The sequence below is a fragment of the Mobula hypostoma genome, chromosome 16 (genome assembly GCF_963921235.1).
Source record: "Mobula hypostoma chromosome 16, sMobHyp1.1, whole genome shotgun sequence".
NCBI lineage: Eukaryota > Metazoa > Chordata > Chondrichthyes > Myliobatiformes > Myliobatidae > Mobula > Mobula hypostoma.
Window position 1 is genome coordinate 66,040,142 of NC_086112.1, and position 14,087 is coordinate 66,054,228.

Below are 14,087 nucleotides of genomic sequence, written 5' to 3' on the forward strand. Positions count from 1 at the left end.
ATGTCATGAAAAGATAAACCAGTCAATTGAGCAAGAGAAGGGTGTGTCATTTTGAAGTTCTGGCAGATAATTTGGTCGTATATGTGAATATGGGCGTGAAGCCAAACTTTCAGCATGGAGAAAATTGAGCTAGAAGACAAATGAGGCTGCAGATGATGGAATCTGGAACAAAACAAACAAACAAACAAACAAATAAACACTGGAAGAAGTTAATGGGTCAAGCAACATCTGCTGTTGCAAAAGATGCTTGTGGATGTTTCAGGTCAAGATCCTACAACAGAATAGAGAAAAGATTGCCAGTAGACATAATTACAAGGGAAGATGGGAAGAGGCTGGTAGATGATAAGTGGAGCCGGTTGAGGTGGGGGGAGGGCTGATGGACCGATGCAACCAGCTGGGGGAGAGGAGTCAGAAGGGGATCACAACAGTGAACAAAGGGAGAAGAAACCTAGATTGACAAGTGACTGTGTATGTGAGATCAACACTAGGAACATTAGTTATATGGAACTGGAAAATTCCATGTTTGTACCATTGGATTGTAAGCTACTCAAGGGGAATAGGAAATGTAGGTTTTCTGATTTATGTTTAGCCTCACTGTGTCAGTGGGGAAGGCCCAGGACTGACAGAAGGGAAAGAGAACTGAAATAATGTGCATTAGAAGCTCGAGATGGCCTTGTGAACTCTGCAAGAACAGTCATCTAATCTACAGTTGGATTCACCAGTGTGAGCACTAAATGCAGTTGATCAGATTGGAAGACCTGCAGGTAAATAATTAAGAGAACTACATTTTATGATCCCAAAATGAATGACAGGAGAAACATCCAGAAATAATGATTCATATACTGTACATTAAAAGCAGTGGGTGAAGCTGATAAATGAAGCAGCTAAGGAGGAAACAAGTTTACCATGAGAGAAAGAGTTTTGCTATGAAAAAGGAACAAAGTAAAAATGACTTGGAAAGGCACTGGTGAAGGAAGGTGTCACAGTCGAAGGAATAACTCTTCCAGTGCAAGATAAGAATTGTTTTGCACTCGGAGAGCAGTCCCGTGTTTAAATTGTTAGAAAACAAAATGGAGGCGAAGGCAAATAACTGTGTTTTACTTTTCAATATGTTCGGATGTTTTTAACCCTCACGCCTACCTCTTCCAAGTATCCTTTGGACATTTCAAAAGCTTTTTTAGGGTTACGGTGTTATCAAGGGTTGAGGATCAATTATTGTTTAATGTTGGAAAGTGCACCCCCTATGGGTAAGTACCTGTTAATAGAACTGACACTGGGCACCGTATCATTGTCACAGACTCGTTCTGCCAACAGTCTATCTCGGATCTCCCAGGCAAACATGGTGGGATTTTGACGCTTATAGTCGGCGATTTTATCTACCACTTTGGGTGTAGCGACCTTTGGCTTGGATCCTCCAATTACTCCCGGCTTTATACTTCCCGTTTCATAGTACCTTTAAAGACCAAAAGAGAATGAGCGTTACTTGAGAGTGTGCATAATACTTGTACACCGGAATTGGGATGCAAGCAGAATTTGTTCAGAGGGCCAGCTCCAATTATTCTTTAATCTGCCGTATCTGACCAACAGTCTGCACAGAATTCTTTGTTCTATTGGAATAAGAAATAGAAAACCGTTCGTCTAATTCTAAAGACAATAAAAACTGCGGTTCTTTTCTAAATAGTGTGTAAGGAAATTTGATGAACAGAGCTGATTGAATGCTGGTGTGAATTTGCCTACGTCCCCTGGAATATGAAGGGATGACAGATGATCTTATTGAAACCGATAAGATTCTGAGGGCTGTTGACAGGATAGTTCCCAGACAACTGGCGCCAATTCCTGGTGGACTCGTTTTCTCCACACACGGTAGCCCTTCTTAATGTGCTGCTTCACCTGAGTGTATTCGTGTATGCGCGTGTGTATACGTGTGAGCATCTACACGCAGGCATAGATAATGTGTGTTAAATATATGTACGCGTTACACCAAAATATGCTAAAACTCAAAAATGTTCCTAATAATGAAATCTCAAATTAATCACTTGCACAGTAGTCACTTCCAGAACAGCAAGTTCCTTAAAGAGATAGGTAAGATTTTTCATATTTAATGTTTGCCGGAGTGAAATCTTGATAATGATTTTTTTAAAAACCTGCGCCCTAACATCTGTACTGTCATCGCAAAAATAATTACATAATAAAATGCAATAATCAAAGCACTAGATCCTTCTTCAATCAAGTTTTTATTAAACTTTTATTCTGAAAAAATATTGCAGCAAGTAATTGAAGAGATACGCCTCTAGGACTAGAACATCGAGAAATTCTGCCTGAAATAATTTAAGTGGTTATAGCTGCTTCAAATTTTTTACTCTTATAACCCGATTTAACTTCTGCTTTGCCATTATGATTCGAATATTTTATTATGTGGGATTATTTCCGTCCCTTCGGTGCTACAAGCATTAATACGTAGATTTTAATGTTTCTGATGCTCTTTATTCGGTCGTCTCGGACGTCTGGACTACTTAATCTTTGCTTTTTACATATCTAACATAGGCTTCAATGACCAAAAATATTTGGGGAGGGGTGCAGGGTTCTGTAGTGGGTCAAAATAAACCAGAAAGAGATAGAGAGAACCAAAACAACAATGACAAAAGAAAAACATCGCCACAATTAACTGATACTCAAATTAACACAGAACTAACTGCATTTCAAGCAAGGTCTTAACCAAGGTGACACGTCACCAATGCTTTCATCTATCAAATCACAGAACATATGTAAAAAGTTTCATAAAGGATTAACAGCATCGTACTTCACCTGACCAATGACCAATAGCCATTGTGCTGTCCTGTGGAATAATGGGATGTACCGTACGTTTCCATCTACAACCCTACACCTTCAGATCCTAGTTACGGAATCCCTTGCCAGCGCAGCCTCGCATTGCCGTTGTGAATAGGATAACACGAGGCTTGCACTAAAAATAAGGAAAGAATTTATGCTCTACTTATTCTTATCGCTGATACATGGTTCGTTCACCAACGGCTTTAACTAAGAAATCGTATAGAAAGATTGATACAGTATCTATAATGTCGAGTTGTCTTTATTGTAGCTGTTAATGATGGTGATATTCCCCTTCCCTAAATCTCACACCATTCCAGTACAGTTAAAATATCGAAAAGGGTTTAGAATAAAGGAATGGAAATACTTAATTAGCGATTTAATTTTAGTGGGTCACAAAATCATGGGGAGCTGATATTCTAGTAAGGTTTAGGCGCAAATTATGTGAAGCAGCAACACATTTAAAAGGCAAAAATAATCGTAATTACGTTAATCTTTTGATTGCCTTTTATTTTTAGATAGAGGTTTCGGAACTGTGAGCACCTTTCCTGCCGCCATTCTTCAGTGTGTTTCGTGATTTTTTTTTCCTTTCAGATGGCTAATTTCCATCCTCATCGCACCCAGGAGATCCGGTCACTTCTGGCTAGATTTTTCTATTTTAGTGTTTTATCATATGAGTTTCTCTCCGCTTTTGAAAGCACGGTGGCGCTAATCTAAACTGCAGTCCGGACATTCCTCAAAGTTGCTGGTGAACGCAGCAGGCCAGGCAGCATCTCTAGGAAGAGGTACAGTCGACGTTTCAGGCCGAGACCCTTCGTCAGGACTCGTCTCAGCCCGAAACGTCGACTGTACCTCTTCCTAGAGATGCTGCCTGGCCTGCTGCGTTCACCAGCAACTTTGAGGGGTGTTGCTTGAATTTCCAGCATCTGCAGAATTCCTCGTGTTTGCGTCCGAACGTTGCTGATAATTTTGACCTTTTTACCAATTCGGGGCAGTGATTTAGAACAGTTAGCCCAACCTTCCAGCTGGGCTAGATTCCAGAAGAAGAATGGTAAGGACCCCGTTAGCGGAAAAACTCAGATACAGGCAAGCAGAACCTATTCGGGGTAAAGAGAAAGAAAAATGAAAAAAGAATGAAACAGAGAGCTAATAAGGAGGAAAAGTGAGAAGGGGAGACGGCGGAATTAAAAACAACTAGCCCGCGCTTCCCATTCAAAACAGATCACTCACATTGACAAACACTTGGAGTATATTCAGTGATGTAAACAAGAAATTTAGTGTGATTGATAACCAGAAAGCAAAACTTGCGTGGAAGTTACTTGGATGTCCCATTTTTTAATGTTTGTTCCTGACTATGGAAGCAAAACTGCGAGCCTCCACGAGGGGATGAAGCATGTCCAGAAGACTACACACTGGCTAGAAGGACATTTCGCCAAGCAGAGACACCTTCAGGATGGTCCTATTAATAGCTTACTACAACTGCTTCCCAGAACCAAGTGGGGTGTCTGTTAGGAGCTCCGGCCTCAGCTTACTGCTCCATGCAACCTGGCGCCGGGCACTGCACAGCTCAGGACATCCACCAAATTACTTCCGGCAAAAAACTTCCTTTCTTCTTTAAATAGGGTTGATCAAGCTGGCTAAATTATTGCACTCTTTTTAACTCACTCTACCGCGCTCTCTCTCTCCTCTCGTAAACATACACGCACAGACACGCGGGTATATATTTCTTTCCGCCTTTTTCTGTCTCATCCTCCCTCTCGGCGTTATTCAGTGTGTTTCTAGCTCTTTCCCTTGTTCTCTCTCTCTCTCGCACTCTCTCTGCCCCCTTCCCGCTTTCTCTCTCTCTCTCTCCCTCTCTTCCCGCGCTCACTCTCTCTCTCTTCCCGCTTTCTCTCTCTCTCTCTCTCTCTCTCTCACACACACACACAATACATCTGACACGTTCAAGGTCAGAAGTACTCTCCGTGAAGTACTGTCCAAGGACAGGTTTCCGAGTAACTGATTTAAGTCGACAATGAACGGTCTTAAACTGAGATCCCAGCTGAGTAATCAGGCAAGGAAGATGTCCTTTGAAACTCTACAACAACGCAGATAGATCCCAAAATGAAATAAATTGCCTCTGAATTAGACCCCTATTGGTCTAGTGGGATAGTTAGGAATAAAAAAAATGTCTTTATGAGCTATTGAAACTCCAGAAAAATAAAGGAAATTTAAAGTATTTTCTTGCGTTCTATGTCCTACCTTCTCTACTTCCTAAGAGTAGATATGGCGAACGGTCAAACTGCTCGCGAAGCAGTCAAGAGGAAGTTTGCAAAGTAACGCTTAAAAAGACAATTATTTAGCTTACTAAAACAATTATGTACATTGCCCCTCACACTGGGTAATAGATCAATAAATCGCTAAATATTTCTGACAAACAATTACAGGTTAATTCAAAATTATGCACCCTCTCTAAACAGGATCAAGAGGCAAAGGCACTCACATAAGAATTGCTCCTATTCCTGCAAGATGCGATTGGAGTGGATCTTCCGATCTGTTTTAAACGGAGTGAGATTGAATGCAATAGCATCTTGAGCCTCTTAATAAATCTTGCTGTGAATAAATGTGTGTATTAGAGATCGGGAAGAGAATGACTGGTAGCAACGATGGACTGCTGGTTGTGCTTAAAGCTTAGTCAGTGGGGACCTGAATGCTAATCCCTGCTTCACTGCGCTCCGACCGCCCTTCCCTCCGTGCGCTTTGCTTCTTCCTGAACATTGAATTTCTCTTTCCATGGACGTGCGGTTGCTGCTGAGACTGATCTAAAGCCAGCAGCTTCCCATTATTTCTCAAGGACTAGCTGGAAGAAGTTAGTGGCGGCGAAGAAATGAGAATTTAGAAAATATTCCGAGTTTTTTTTTTGCTCGAATACATTACTTTTCCTTGTAGATGAAACGTGAAACTTGGTTAGGAAAATGTCATGCTTTTATCATCGTAGAAGACAATCTAACTTCCAGTTAATTGTTACATTAATTACTAAATGATTAATCATGTCAAGTTCATTGAGATTTACAACCCAAATGGACCCGATAGCAAATGCAAGCGTTGAAGTGGTTACTGAAATTTAATCTAGCTTCTGCCAGTATCAACTCTCCAAGATTTCATAACTTACAAAATAAGAACCCTTTTGCCCTGATGTGTAACCTTGCTTAGAAAGTGCTTCATCATTCGTTTCAAGCCTGGTTCAGGAGTCAAATGAACTGACTACAGTTTAATTATACGTTTGAATTGGAAGTTGTGCAAGAACAAAGCAAATGTGCAAAGAAAGGGGTGCGCGGTGCAATGGGAACTGCGATCCGGTTTAATCCACGGAGAAACAGTAGCATTCTCCAAGTTTGATCAACTAATGCAGGGAGCCTGCCTCCAACCGCAGCTAAATCCAACGGATATTTTATTTTCAGATCCCGGGATCCTTAAAAACGACAGGCGCAGAATTCTCTAATATTTCGTTTAATTTATCTGATAATTAGTCATATTAAGAGTTTGAAAAAATTGTGTTTTAGCTATAAACTCCAAATTTCGATCTTCCAGTAAGTCAATTAATAATAAAAAAAAACAATATTGTCTCACCGGGGCCTGCAATAGGTCAGTCACGCTCGTCCTGGGGGAACAAAATCACTGGAACACTGCAGATTTCAAATCCCTTGAAGATGCAATGGAGATCTTCCATATGCAAAGGGAAATGAGAATTAACTTACTAGGGTAAAAAAAAAGTTTCTGATGTTCACTGACCCAGGCTCTGGCAGGGCCCTCAATAAAAATAAAAGTTCATCTCCCGCTTGTGCTTTGATAAATTGATCTGACTTGGGTAATGACGTCCCATCTGTACCCCAGGCCCAGCGTCCATGCACGTGTAATTGCAATTTTAAATCGTGGCTTTAGATGATAGAAGGGTTTAATCTGCCCAAAACTCACGTCGCACACAATATCTGCATTCATATTTCTCCACCACTGCTTGTGATAGTAACTCCTCTCCCACCCCACAAGGATAAATCGTGGAACTTTACCAAATTTATTTCCTAACATTAAGAGTTAAGCAAATGATTCATAGAGGAACTTCTTTATTTATTGTGCAATTGAACAATTTCTACAAAACACGACATCGTCAAAACGTATGAAATATGAACGCAAGCAAACCTACTCGGGGCAGCTCGAGTGCCCGGCATTAAGAGAAACCCCAGTATCGTGTTTACTTGGATTTCTCTTTCAAAATGTGAATTTGGATGCGAATTTGTTCTTCGCCCTTGTAAATAAGTACTGCTTAGCTTGTTGGCTTGATGAAGGATTGAGGGCCGCGTGGTCTGGTGCCAATGTGTGCAAATACGCATTTTTCTGAGTGCACTTATCACCTGGCATAATTTAATTTTAGTAGGGCATTCGAGGCAAGGGGTTTTGTTCGGAATGTTTGCGCCTTTATGTATAGGTATGGCATCATATGCTTATATACTCTTCTACACCTGGGTTCGACGCACTCGTCCTTTGTACTAGGGAACGCGAATCTGAATCCCTTTTAAAGGCTGCTAGGGGTCAGGACTTTCGTGTAAGGTGAGGGAACGGACTGTAGGGTAGAGGGCTCACTGTCACTCTACCCTCTGCTCAAAAAAGTGACTGCAGAGATTGACCCTGAAACAGCGGCAGCAGTGTCTATAATCATTGCCATGTGCATTAATATGCGCTAACTGTGTCTCCGCTTTTCCTGGGCATTTCTAATATTTATCTTTGTACCTACCAGCTATTTACTGTCTGCACGGAAGGGCTGACATATATTAAAGGATTATTTTGCTTCCTTTTAACCTAGAGATTTCTTCTGTATTATGAATGCCTTTTACTTGCTGGGGTTTGGCGAACCGTTTTCTGCTTTTCTCCGATATCTGATTCTCTTAATTTAAGGATTACCTTGTTGTTATATCCATTCTGACGGATTACCTGCAGGAAAGGCTTTGTCTGGGATATGTCGCTCTTGGATTATTTCTGCTCCTCATATCTGTAATGTTAGGTTTGAATTACTTCTGATTCTGTTGCCTCTAACACAATTTCTCATTATTACTTTCTGCCTGTAAAATCGCTTCCATTATTACTATTCCACCGAACACTGCTCAATGATGAACGGTTTCCTGGTTGTTTCTGATTTATTTACCCTTTTCGCTTCACTCTCAATGTTCGGCCTTGTGCCCAATGTATAATTTCTATTCGTCTTCATTTAGGATTGAATTTCCCTTCAAATATTATTTCTGCAGAGCATTAATGATCATTTTGGTTCCAGGCATAAACCGTGTTTGACATTTCTATCTGTCTGGCTTCTTACCTGCCCAGGATCTTGCTAACGCAGCCGTGGCTCACTCTGAGCTGCCGGGAGATATCGCAGGGTCTCACTCCTTGGTGGGCCAGTTCTACGATTCGCTGCCGGACAACATCGGGGAGAGGGCGGCCATTCACAAAGACTCCTCCGAGCTGATTCACCCCGCCATGCCCTGTATACAATACACAAACAGAGACAGAAAGAAACACTGCAGCCATACACTAGGCACTCAGACCTCGTCTCCCATGTGGAATTATCGGCATGCACCAGCAAAATAAAACCAGAACCCCGTCCTCCTCACGCTTAGCTTTGGGACAGTGTGGGGACAAAGCAGAGTGGACAACGGTTTTGGAATATAACGCACGGACCGGAGAAGAGCAATGGGCCGAGCAAACGGCCGCATTTTGTCAGAAGGGACCACTTCTAAGGAGACAAGTACAAAGTGGCTTTCTGGAATACTCGTCATATAGCGTCCACACGCTCTCGACCAACAACTGCCCCTCAGAATGGAGACAGCCATTCACTCTAGCGGATTGTAAAATTAAAGTCATATAGGCCAACAGTATCTTCAGTTACAGTTGCTGCCTTAAAATGCACAGGAAAGATTGTTGTTGTAGGGCAGAAACACGCGAGAAATTCACCGAAAGTGAAAGTGGCCCACTGAATTAGGAACAGAAAAAAAGCGCCCCTTTCGATGAAATTTCAGCTTCCTGTCGCTCGGAGACTTCAGTACAGATATTAGTCCCGTTCACAGTCTTCTGGGAGCAAGACACGTTCCTTTTGAGTAATCGGCTGCAGAATTGCGAACGGTTGGTTTGTCACAGCAAATGTAACAGGGTGTTTAGATATTTACCACATAGTTAATGGTAGCTCGCAGGTTGCAAAAGAAAACTGTATTTTTTTTTATCCTAAGGCGATTCGAGAATGGGAGTGGAAATAATAAATCCTAATTCGGAATCAATAATTATTAAAGGGGGAAAACTGCATTCCAATTTGAATTCAAGGGATCTGTATTCGGAGTTAAAATACGTCCCTAAGTGTTAATAAATGAAGATCGGTAACGAAATTGTTTTATGCAAAACTTGGAGTATTTGACATAAATCGTCCTTGGAATTCTCCAGGGTTTTTTTTCTGTGTAAGAGCCAGAGGGAAGGAAAGTTATAACGAGAATGGATTGATACCTGCAGCAGAGGGGTAAACTACACTGGGAGGTACTTGGCCTCTTTCGTTGGTACTTTTACCGGATTTAGCACCAAGTGAAATTAACGCTTTGCTAATGAGCCAAAAAATATGTATTACTTCCGTTTCCTTGTCAGTGAAATGGTACCTCATTCCAGCCCCTGGAGCTGAAAATTGCTAACTGGAAAAATAGCAGATTTTTTCAGAGAAAAAGAAACATTCGATTTCACGCCAGATGGGAATAAATTCCTTTTCATTTTCCAGATTTTTTCCAGAGATTTTAATCTCTTATTTTTTTTAAAAGGAATAAAATGAAACTTCGGTTATTTCCTACTGCAAACCGACCAGGGTTATTAAATATATAACTCAGTCTTGAAAAAGATTAATACCAAATGGGACTCTAATACAGGACTTTTATAACAATATCTCTTTATACAAATCAATAACATTTGCTTCGGTCTGAAATTTAGTGTCTGCGCAGTTGCTTAATAATTTTAAATCGATACATTTTGATTTGAATTGGAGGGATAAATTTAAATCTGTTTTATACTCTGTAAACCTGGTCAACGAGGTGCCATTCCTAAAGTGTGTAGCCCCTTCTACAATATGATTAGTTCGAGTTGATAAAGCATCTGTTTACAAGCTGTAGGTATAATAACACTTAACACACCGTGATAAGATGTGTCATTTCATATAACAGCGACCAAATGGACAAGTCCCAGCCAACTGTGTCAACCAAAACAAATGTGCTGGAGATTTCTGCGTGGTCCAACTCCATCAATGAGACTTTCACTGTTTTACCCCGGCTTATTACTCCTCATATTTTCACAACAGTAAATACAATTTGGATATTGCGAAACGAAACAGGCGTTGACCTTATTTATTGCCCTGGTTACTACTCCTTCGCAACTTACTGGTAACTAAATCATTTTGCTTGGTTCAGGAATGATCTTCTTCCAAAGACATTGGCGTTCAATACAAACCGTGTTCTTTACAGAAAGCAACAATAGCACATCTTATTTCTGAGTAAAAGTATAGGCAATTAAAATAATATTGTAACTCTGTCCACGAATGTTGCTGCTTTCTATTTAATTATGAAAATTAAGAAATCGATTAATTAATTTGCTTTTAATTCAGGAAAATCGGGATGGTAGTAAAATTAGCCGTGCACGTGTGACTCGGTTGTGATTTTCATCAAAACATGTTCCTTCTCCAAGACTTCGCGTTGCTCCGGGTCCAGGGACATCTGAGCATCGATTTGTGAAACCGGGTACTCCAGCACTCCTTACACACTCTCACTCACTAGGAACCGCCAGACGAGCCGGGGAAGGAGCTGCCTACTTACTATGCATTGCTGCAAACGGGTCGTGCTTACAGTGGATTTCCATGAAAAGGCGCAGCCGATCTTCAACTCGGAGAAAACCTCGATGTTCTGGTCTGGATTTAACCCCTTCACCTATACTCCCAGAAACAAAAGAGGGTGAGCAGCGCCCCACGCAAACCCAGAAGAAGATCTCGATCTCAGCCACTAATTGTAGGTTCTACAGCTTTGTGATCCTCAAGGTTTCAGACGGATTGTGCAAGAAACGTGAAAGTTAAGTTTATCAGATGCAATGCAATGCCCCAAAAAATGAATCCAATTGCTACTCAGTGACAGCAGTGGATTTTAACTTCGAAATCGTTCACACCCGGAAAAAAATCCTTTTCAGAATTCCAGTTTCTCTTTTTTTTTGCGTTTTCCTGTGCAATTTGTCCGCTGCGTGTGTAAAGGCGGGTTCCTGTTTCCCCGGAGTGCGCTGGCCCCCTGCTCTGTATTCAGTCGCGCTCAGTCTCCTCCATAGTGTTTAAATGTGGCTGAGCCCACAGTGATTCGGCGCTGATTCGCCCAAGGATCAGCTCTGCGGGGACGATGCACGGCCCCGGCTACTGTCAATCACATCAAAACCAGCCAGTCAAGCAATCTTCTCCATTCCTATTGACCAATAGCGCAACATCTTGACCAATCACCGTGCAAACTGCTGATTCATTCACCAATGACCCTCATCCTTATCTGCGAATGTTGACCAATCGCAGGTAAGTGATTTTTAACGTTCACCAATTATCTGCAAGTTGTAGCGATACACGAGGCAGTCGTTTTGATAACTGGTTATCTCACGGTATATTCTGATAGGTCCATTCTCTTAAACCCTGCAGGAACGTCTCTCTATTAAAGAAATTCATTCAGATATCCAAAACGGAATCTAATTTTTCATTTGAATAATTTTAGACAATTATATTTCAAAGTAAACCCTTTTTTGCACTTTTTGTTTATAAAAATAAGTCATTCATTTTTTATTCTAAGTCAAGGAGTCTGTAAAATGCTAGTGCCTGACTTTAATGGCATTGCCAGTTAAAAAAGCAAAGTAAAACTTGATACTTACGGCTGAGCGACATTAGCTAGGTGAATGCAACGAAACAATTACGTTACAACAAAACTAAAGCATTATTGGAATAAAATATTTACAAAAATATTCTAAGAAACGACTACATGCAATATTGTTAATAATAAACTGTCGATTTGTATGCCACATTAAATTATAGGATGTTGAGTATTTTGATTAATCACTTCCCGCATTTAATAACCTTCTGTAGCACTTTAGCCAAAGAATCAGTTTTATAGTCAGTTAACAGGTGTCATTGTCATTTCGGTTGAATGTAAGGAAAATACACTAATAATTTGCTACGTATGTAACAGTGATAGAGTATAAAGTTACTTAGGAAACATCAACACCGAAGTCTGGGAATTATGAATAAGTCACCCCGTGATGAATTAATCGTGCATTGTAATTCCATCTTTATTATTTAAAATAAAAATTTAATGGTCATTCGCACATACTTAATTGTGATGTAGGTTAGTCTTACTCTGAAATGCACTTTTATTGTAGAATTTCCATCTGCAGGAGACTATCTGGGAGTTGTTCTTTTCCTGTTCTTGCACACATCTAGATAGACATGGTAGTTGTATTACACTTACATTTGCACTTACTTACATGGTGCACTTTTTATTGGAAGCTAATACACTTTGTGTGGAAACTACTGAAACATTTTGATCAAACTTGTCTTAATCAATAAGTACAATGCCGCCAATATTTCATAAATTATTGCATTTGTTAATTGGACATTTCAAATATTAGCACAAGCCCATCGATGCATGGAAAGCATGCTATTTATGTATGTATCTGCCAGTCAAAATTATGGAAGCAAGTCACTCTGGAGATCACCAGAAAATTTCAAGGGTTTCATAGTAATAGTCAGCAAATAAAAATATTTTAAAATATAATTTATATTTTAAATCAAAGTTAATTTGGGTTTGGCGGGCGGCTTTAATATTGGCATAAAAATCTGTCTATATATAAGATAATGGTGTTTAAAGTAACTCTTCATATAAATACGCTACGATATTACTCTAAGAGAAATGTCACCGGTACCAACCACGACCTGCTGGATAAGTTATTTTCTCATTCAAATATTTTCACAAATCTAATGCACCTGCGTAATCATAAACGAGATTTTTAATTCGTATTTTGTTTTAATTCAACGCTCCAGTTCTGTGGAGCATAATAATAAAAAAAACGAGAGAGTCAGCAAGGAGAGTGAATTGCATGGGGTTTTGGAAACTTTCAATTGAACTGGAGGAAGGTGGGAAAATGTTTGGCGCCTGGCTGTTGCTGAGCTGAGCGTGCGATAACCGGACGTACCCTTTCAAACAGGAATAAAATGTATTTGGTGTGACATTGCAATCCCTTTGCAGGTTCAGTGTATTTCCTTTATCTAGTTCAGCGTTCCTGAACCTAAGTCTTGAATAATTTTGATATTCTGGTGCGCCCTTCCCCCATTTTAGTGGTTTTGCTGAAGCAGTGTGTTATTACCTGCGGCTGTGCATAAATGATTTTCAAGATATGACTTTGTTTTCACATAAGCAAGCTCGCATTTTCCTCTCCAACAGCTACATAACGCCAAGCATGATGTGTTAGTGAACACAGTAAATATTTCGACAGGAGAGTGTCAATATAAACTTCTCTGAGGTTATATTTTTTCGAAGGTCTGTAAGCTTTTTTGCTATGATACAAGTAGTTGTGTTATTTCTAAATGTGAATGAGGCTTCATCCGAGGCCTTGTCAACTAGGCCAGCTTTCAAATGGGTCAAATTGGGACTACAAAAGGGCATTTATGCCTTTTTTTTCCCTGGACATTGAAACTCGGAAGATTTGGAATTGAGTCGCCAGCTCTTCATGCAAGGAATGGAAGAAAGCAGTCCGTTCCTCTCAGTAATTTTGAAACGCCTTGGTGTTACAAGCCATTAATGGTACCACCATCCAAGTAAAGCATTTAACGCCCTTCATAAAATTCTGCCTGCTATCAAAAGAGAACAAATCGAGACTAGCTGTTTTTTTTCTATTCCAGTTCGTAGCTGCTTGTATTGCTGCAGCTATGAAGAAACAGAGGCTCAATTTATGAGCATTTTAGCCCAACGCTCAAATTATTTGGCCAACGGGTACAGAGAGAATAGGCGGCAGGATGAAGAACTTCCTCGCTTGAATGCCTTTGGGTCTAGTCAAACCCTCTGTCTATAACTCCAGAAATTCAATGGGAGAGTTCCTCTGAGTCCGCATTTCCTTTTAGAGCCCGTCTGCCAGTATCGCGGGACGAAATTATCTAATTCGAGGGACAAACTAAATTTTGATTGAGATTTTTTTTACCATTT

At 40.4% G+C, this 14,087-nt stretch overlaps 1 protein-coding gene across 2 annotated transcripts in view; it reads right to left on the minus strand.

Annotated features, from left to right (window-relative positions):
• The window catches only part of pax5 (paired box 5), a 250,032-nt gene extending 239,301 nt beyond the window's left edge, over window positions 1-10,731 (minus strand). For both annotated transcript variants that reach the window (XM_063069223.1, XM_063069222.1), the window contains exons 1-3: window positions 10,689-10,731; window positions 8,171-8,336; window positions 1,256-1,453 (exon numbers count right to left, since the gene is read on the minus strand). In XM_063069223.1, coding sequence (XP_062925293.1) covers window positions 1,256-1,453; window positions 8,171-8,336; window positions 10,689-10,731 — 407 coding nt within the window. The remainder of the gene's footprint in view (window positions 1-1,255; window positions 1,454-8,170; window positions 8,337-10,688) is intronic.
• Between the last annotated feature and the right edge of the window lie 3,356 nt (window positions 10,732-14,087).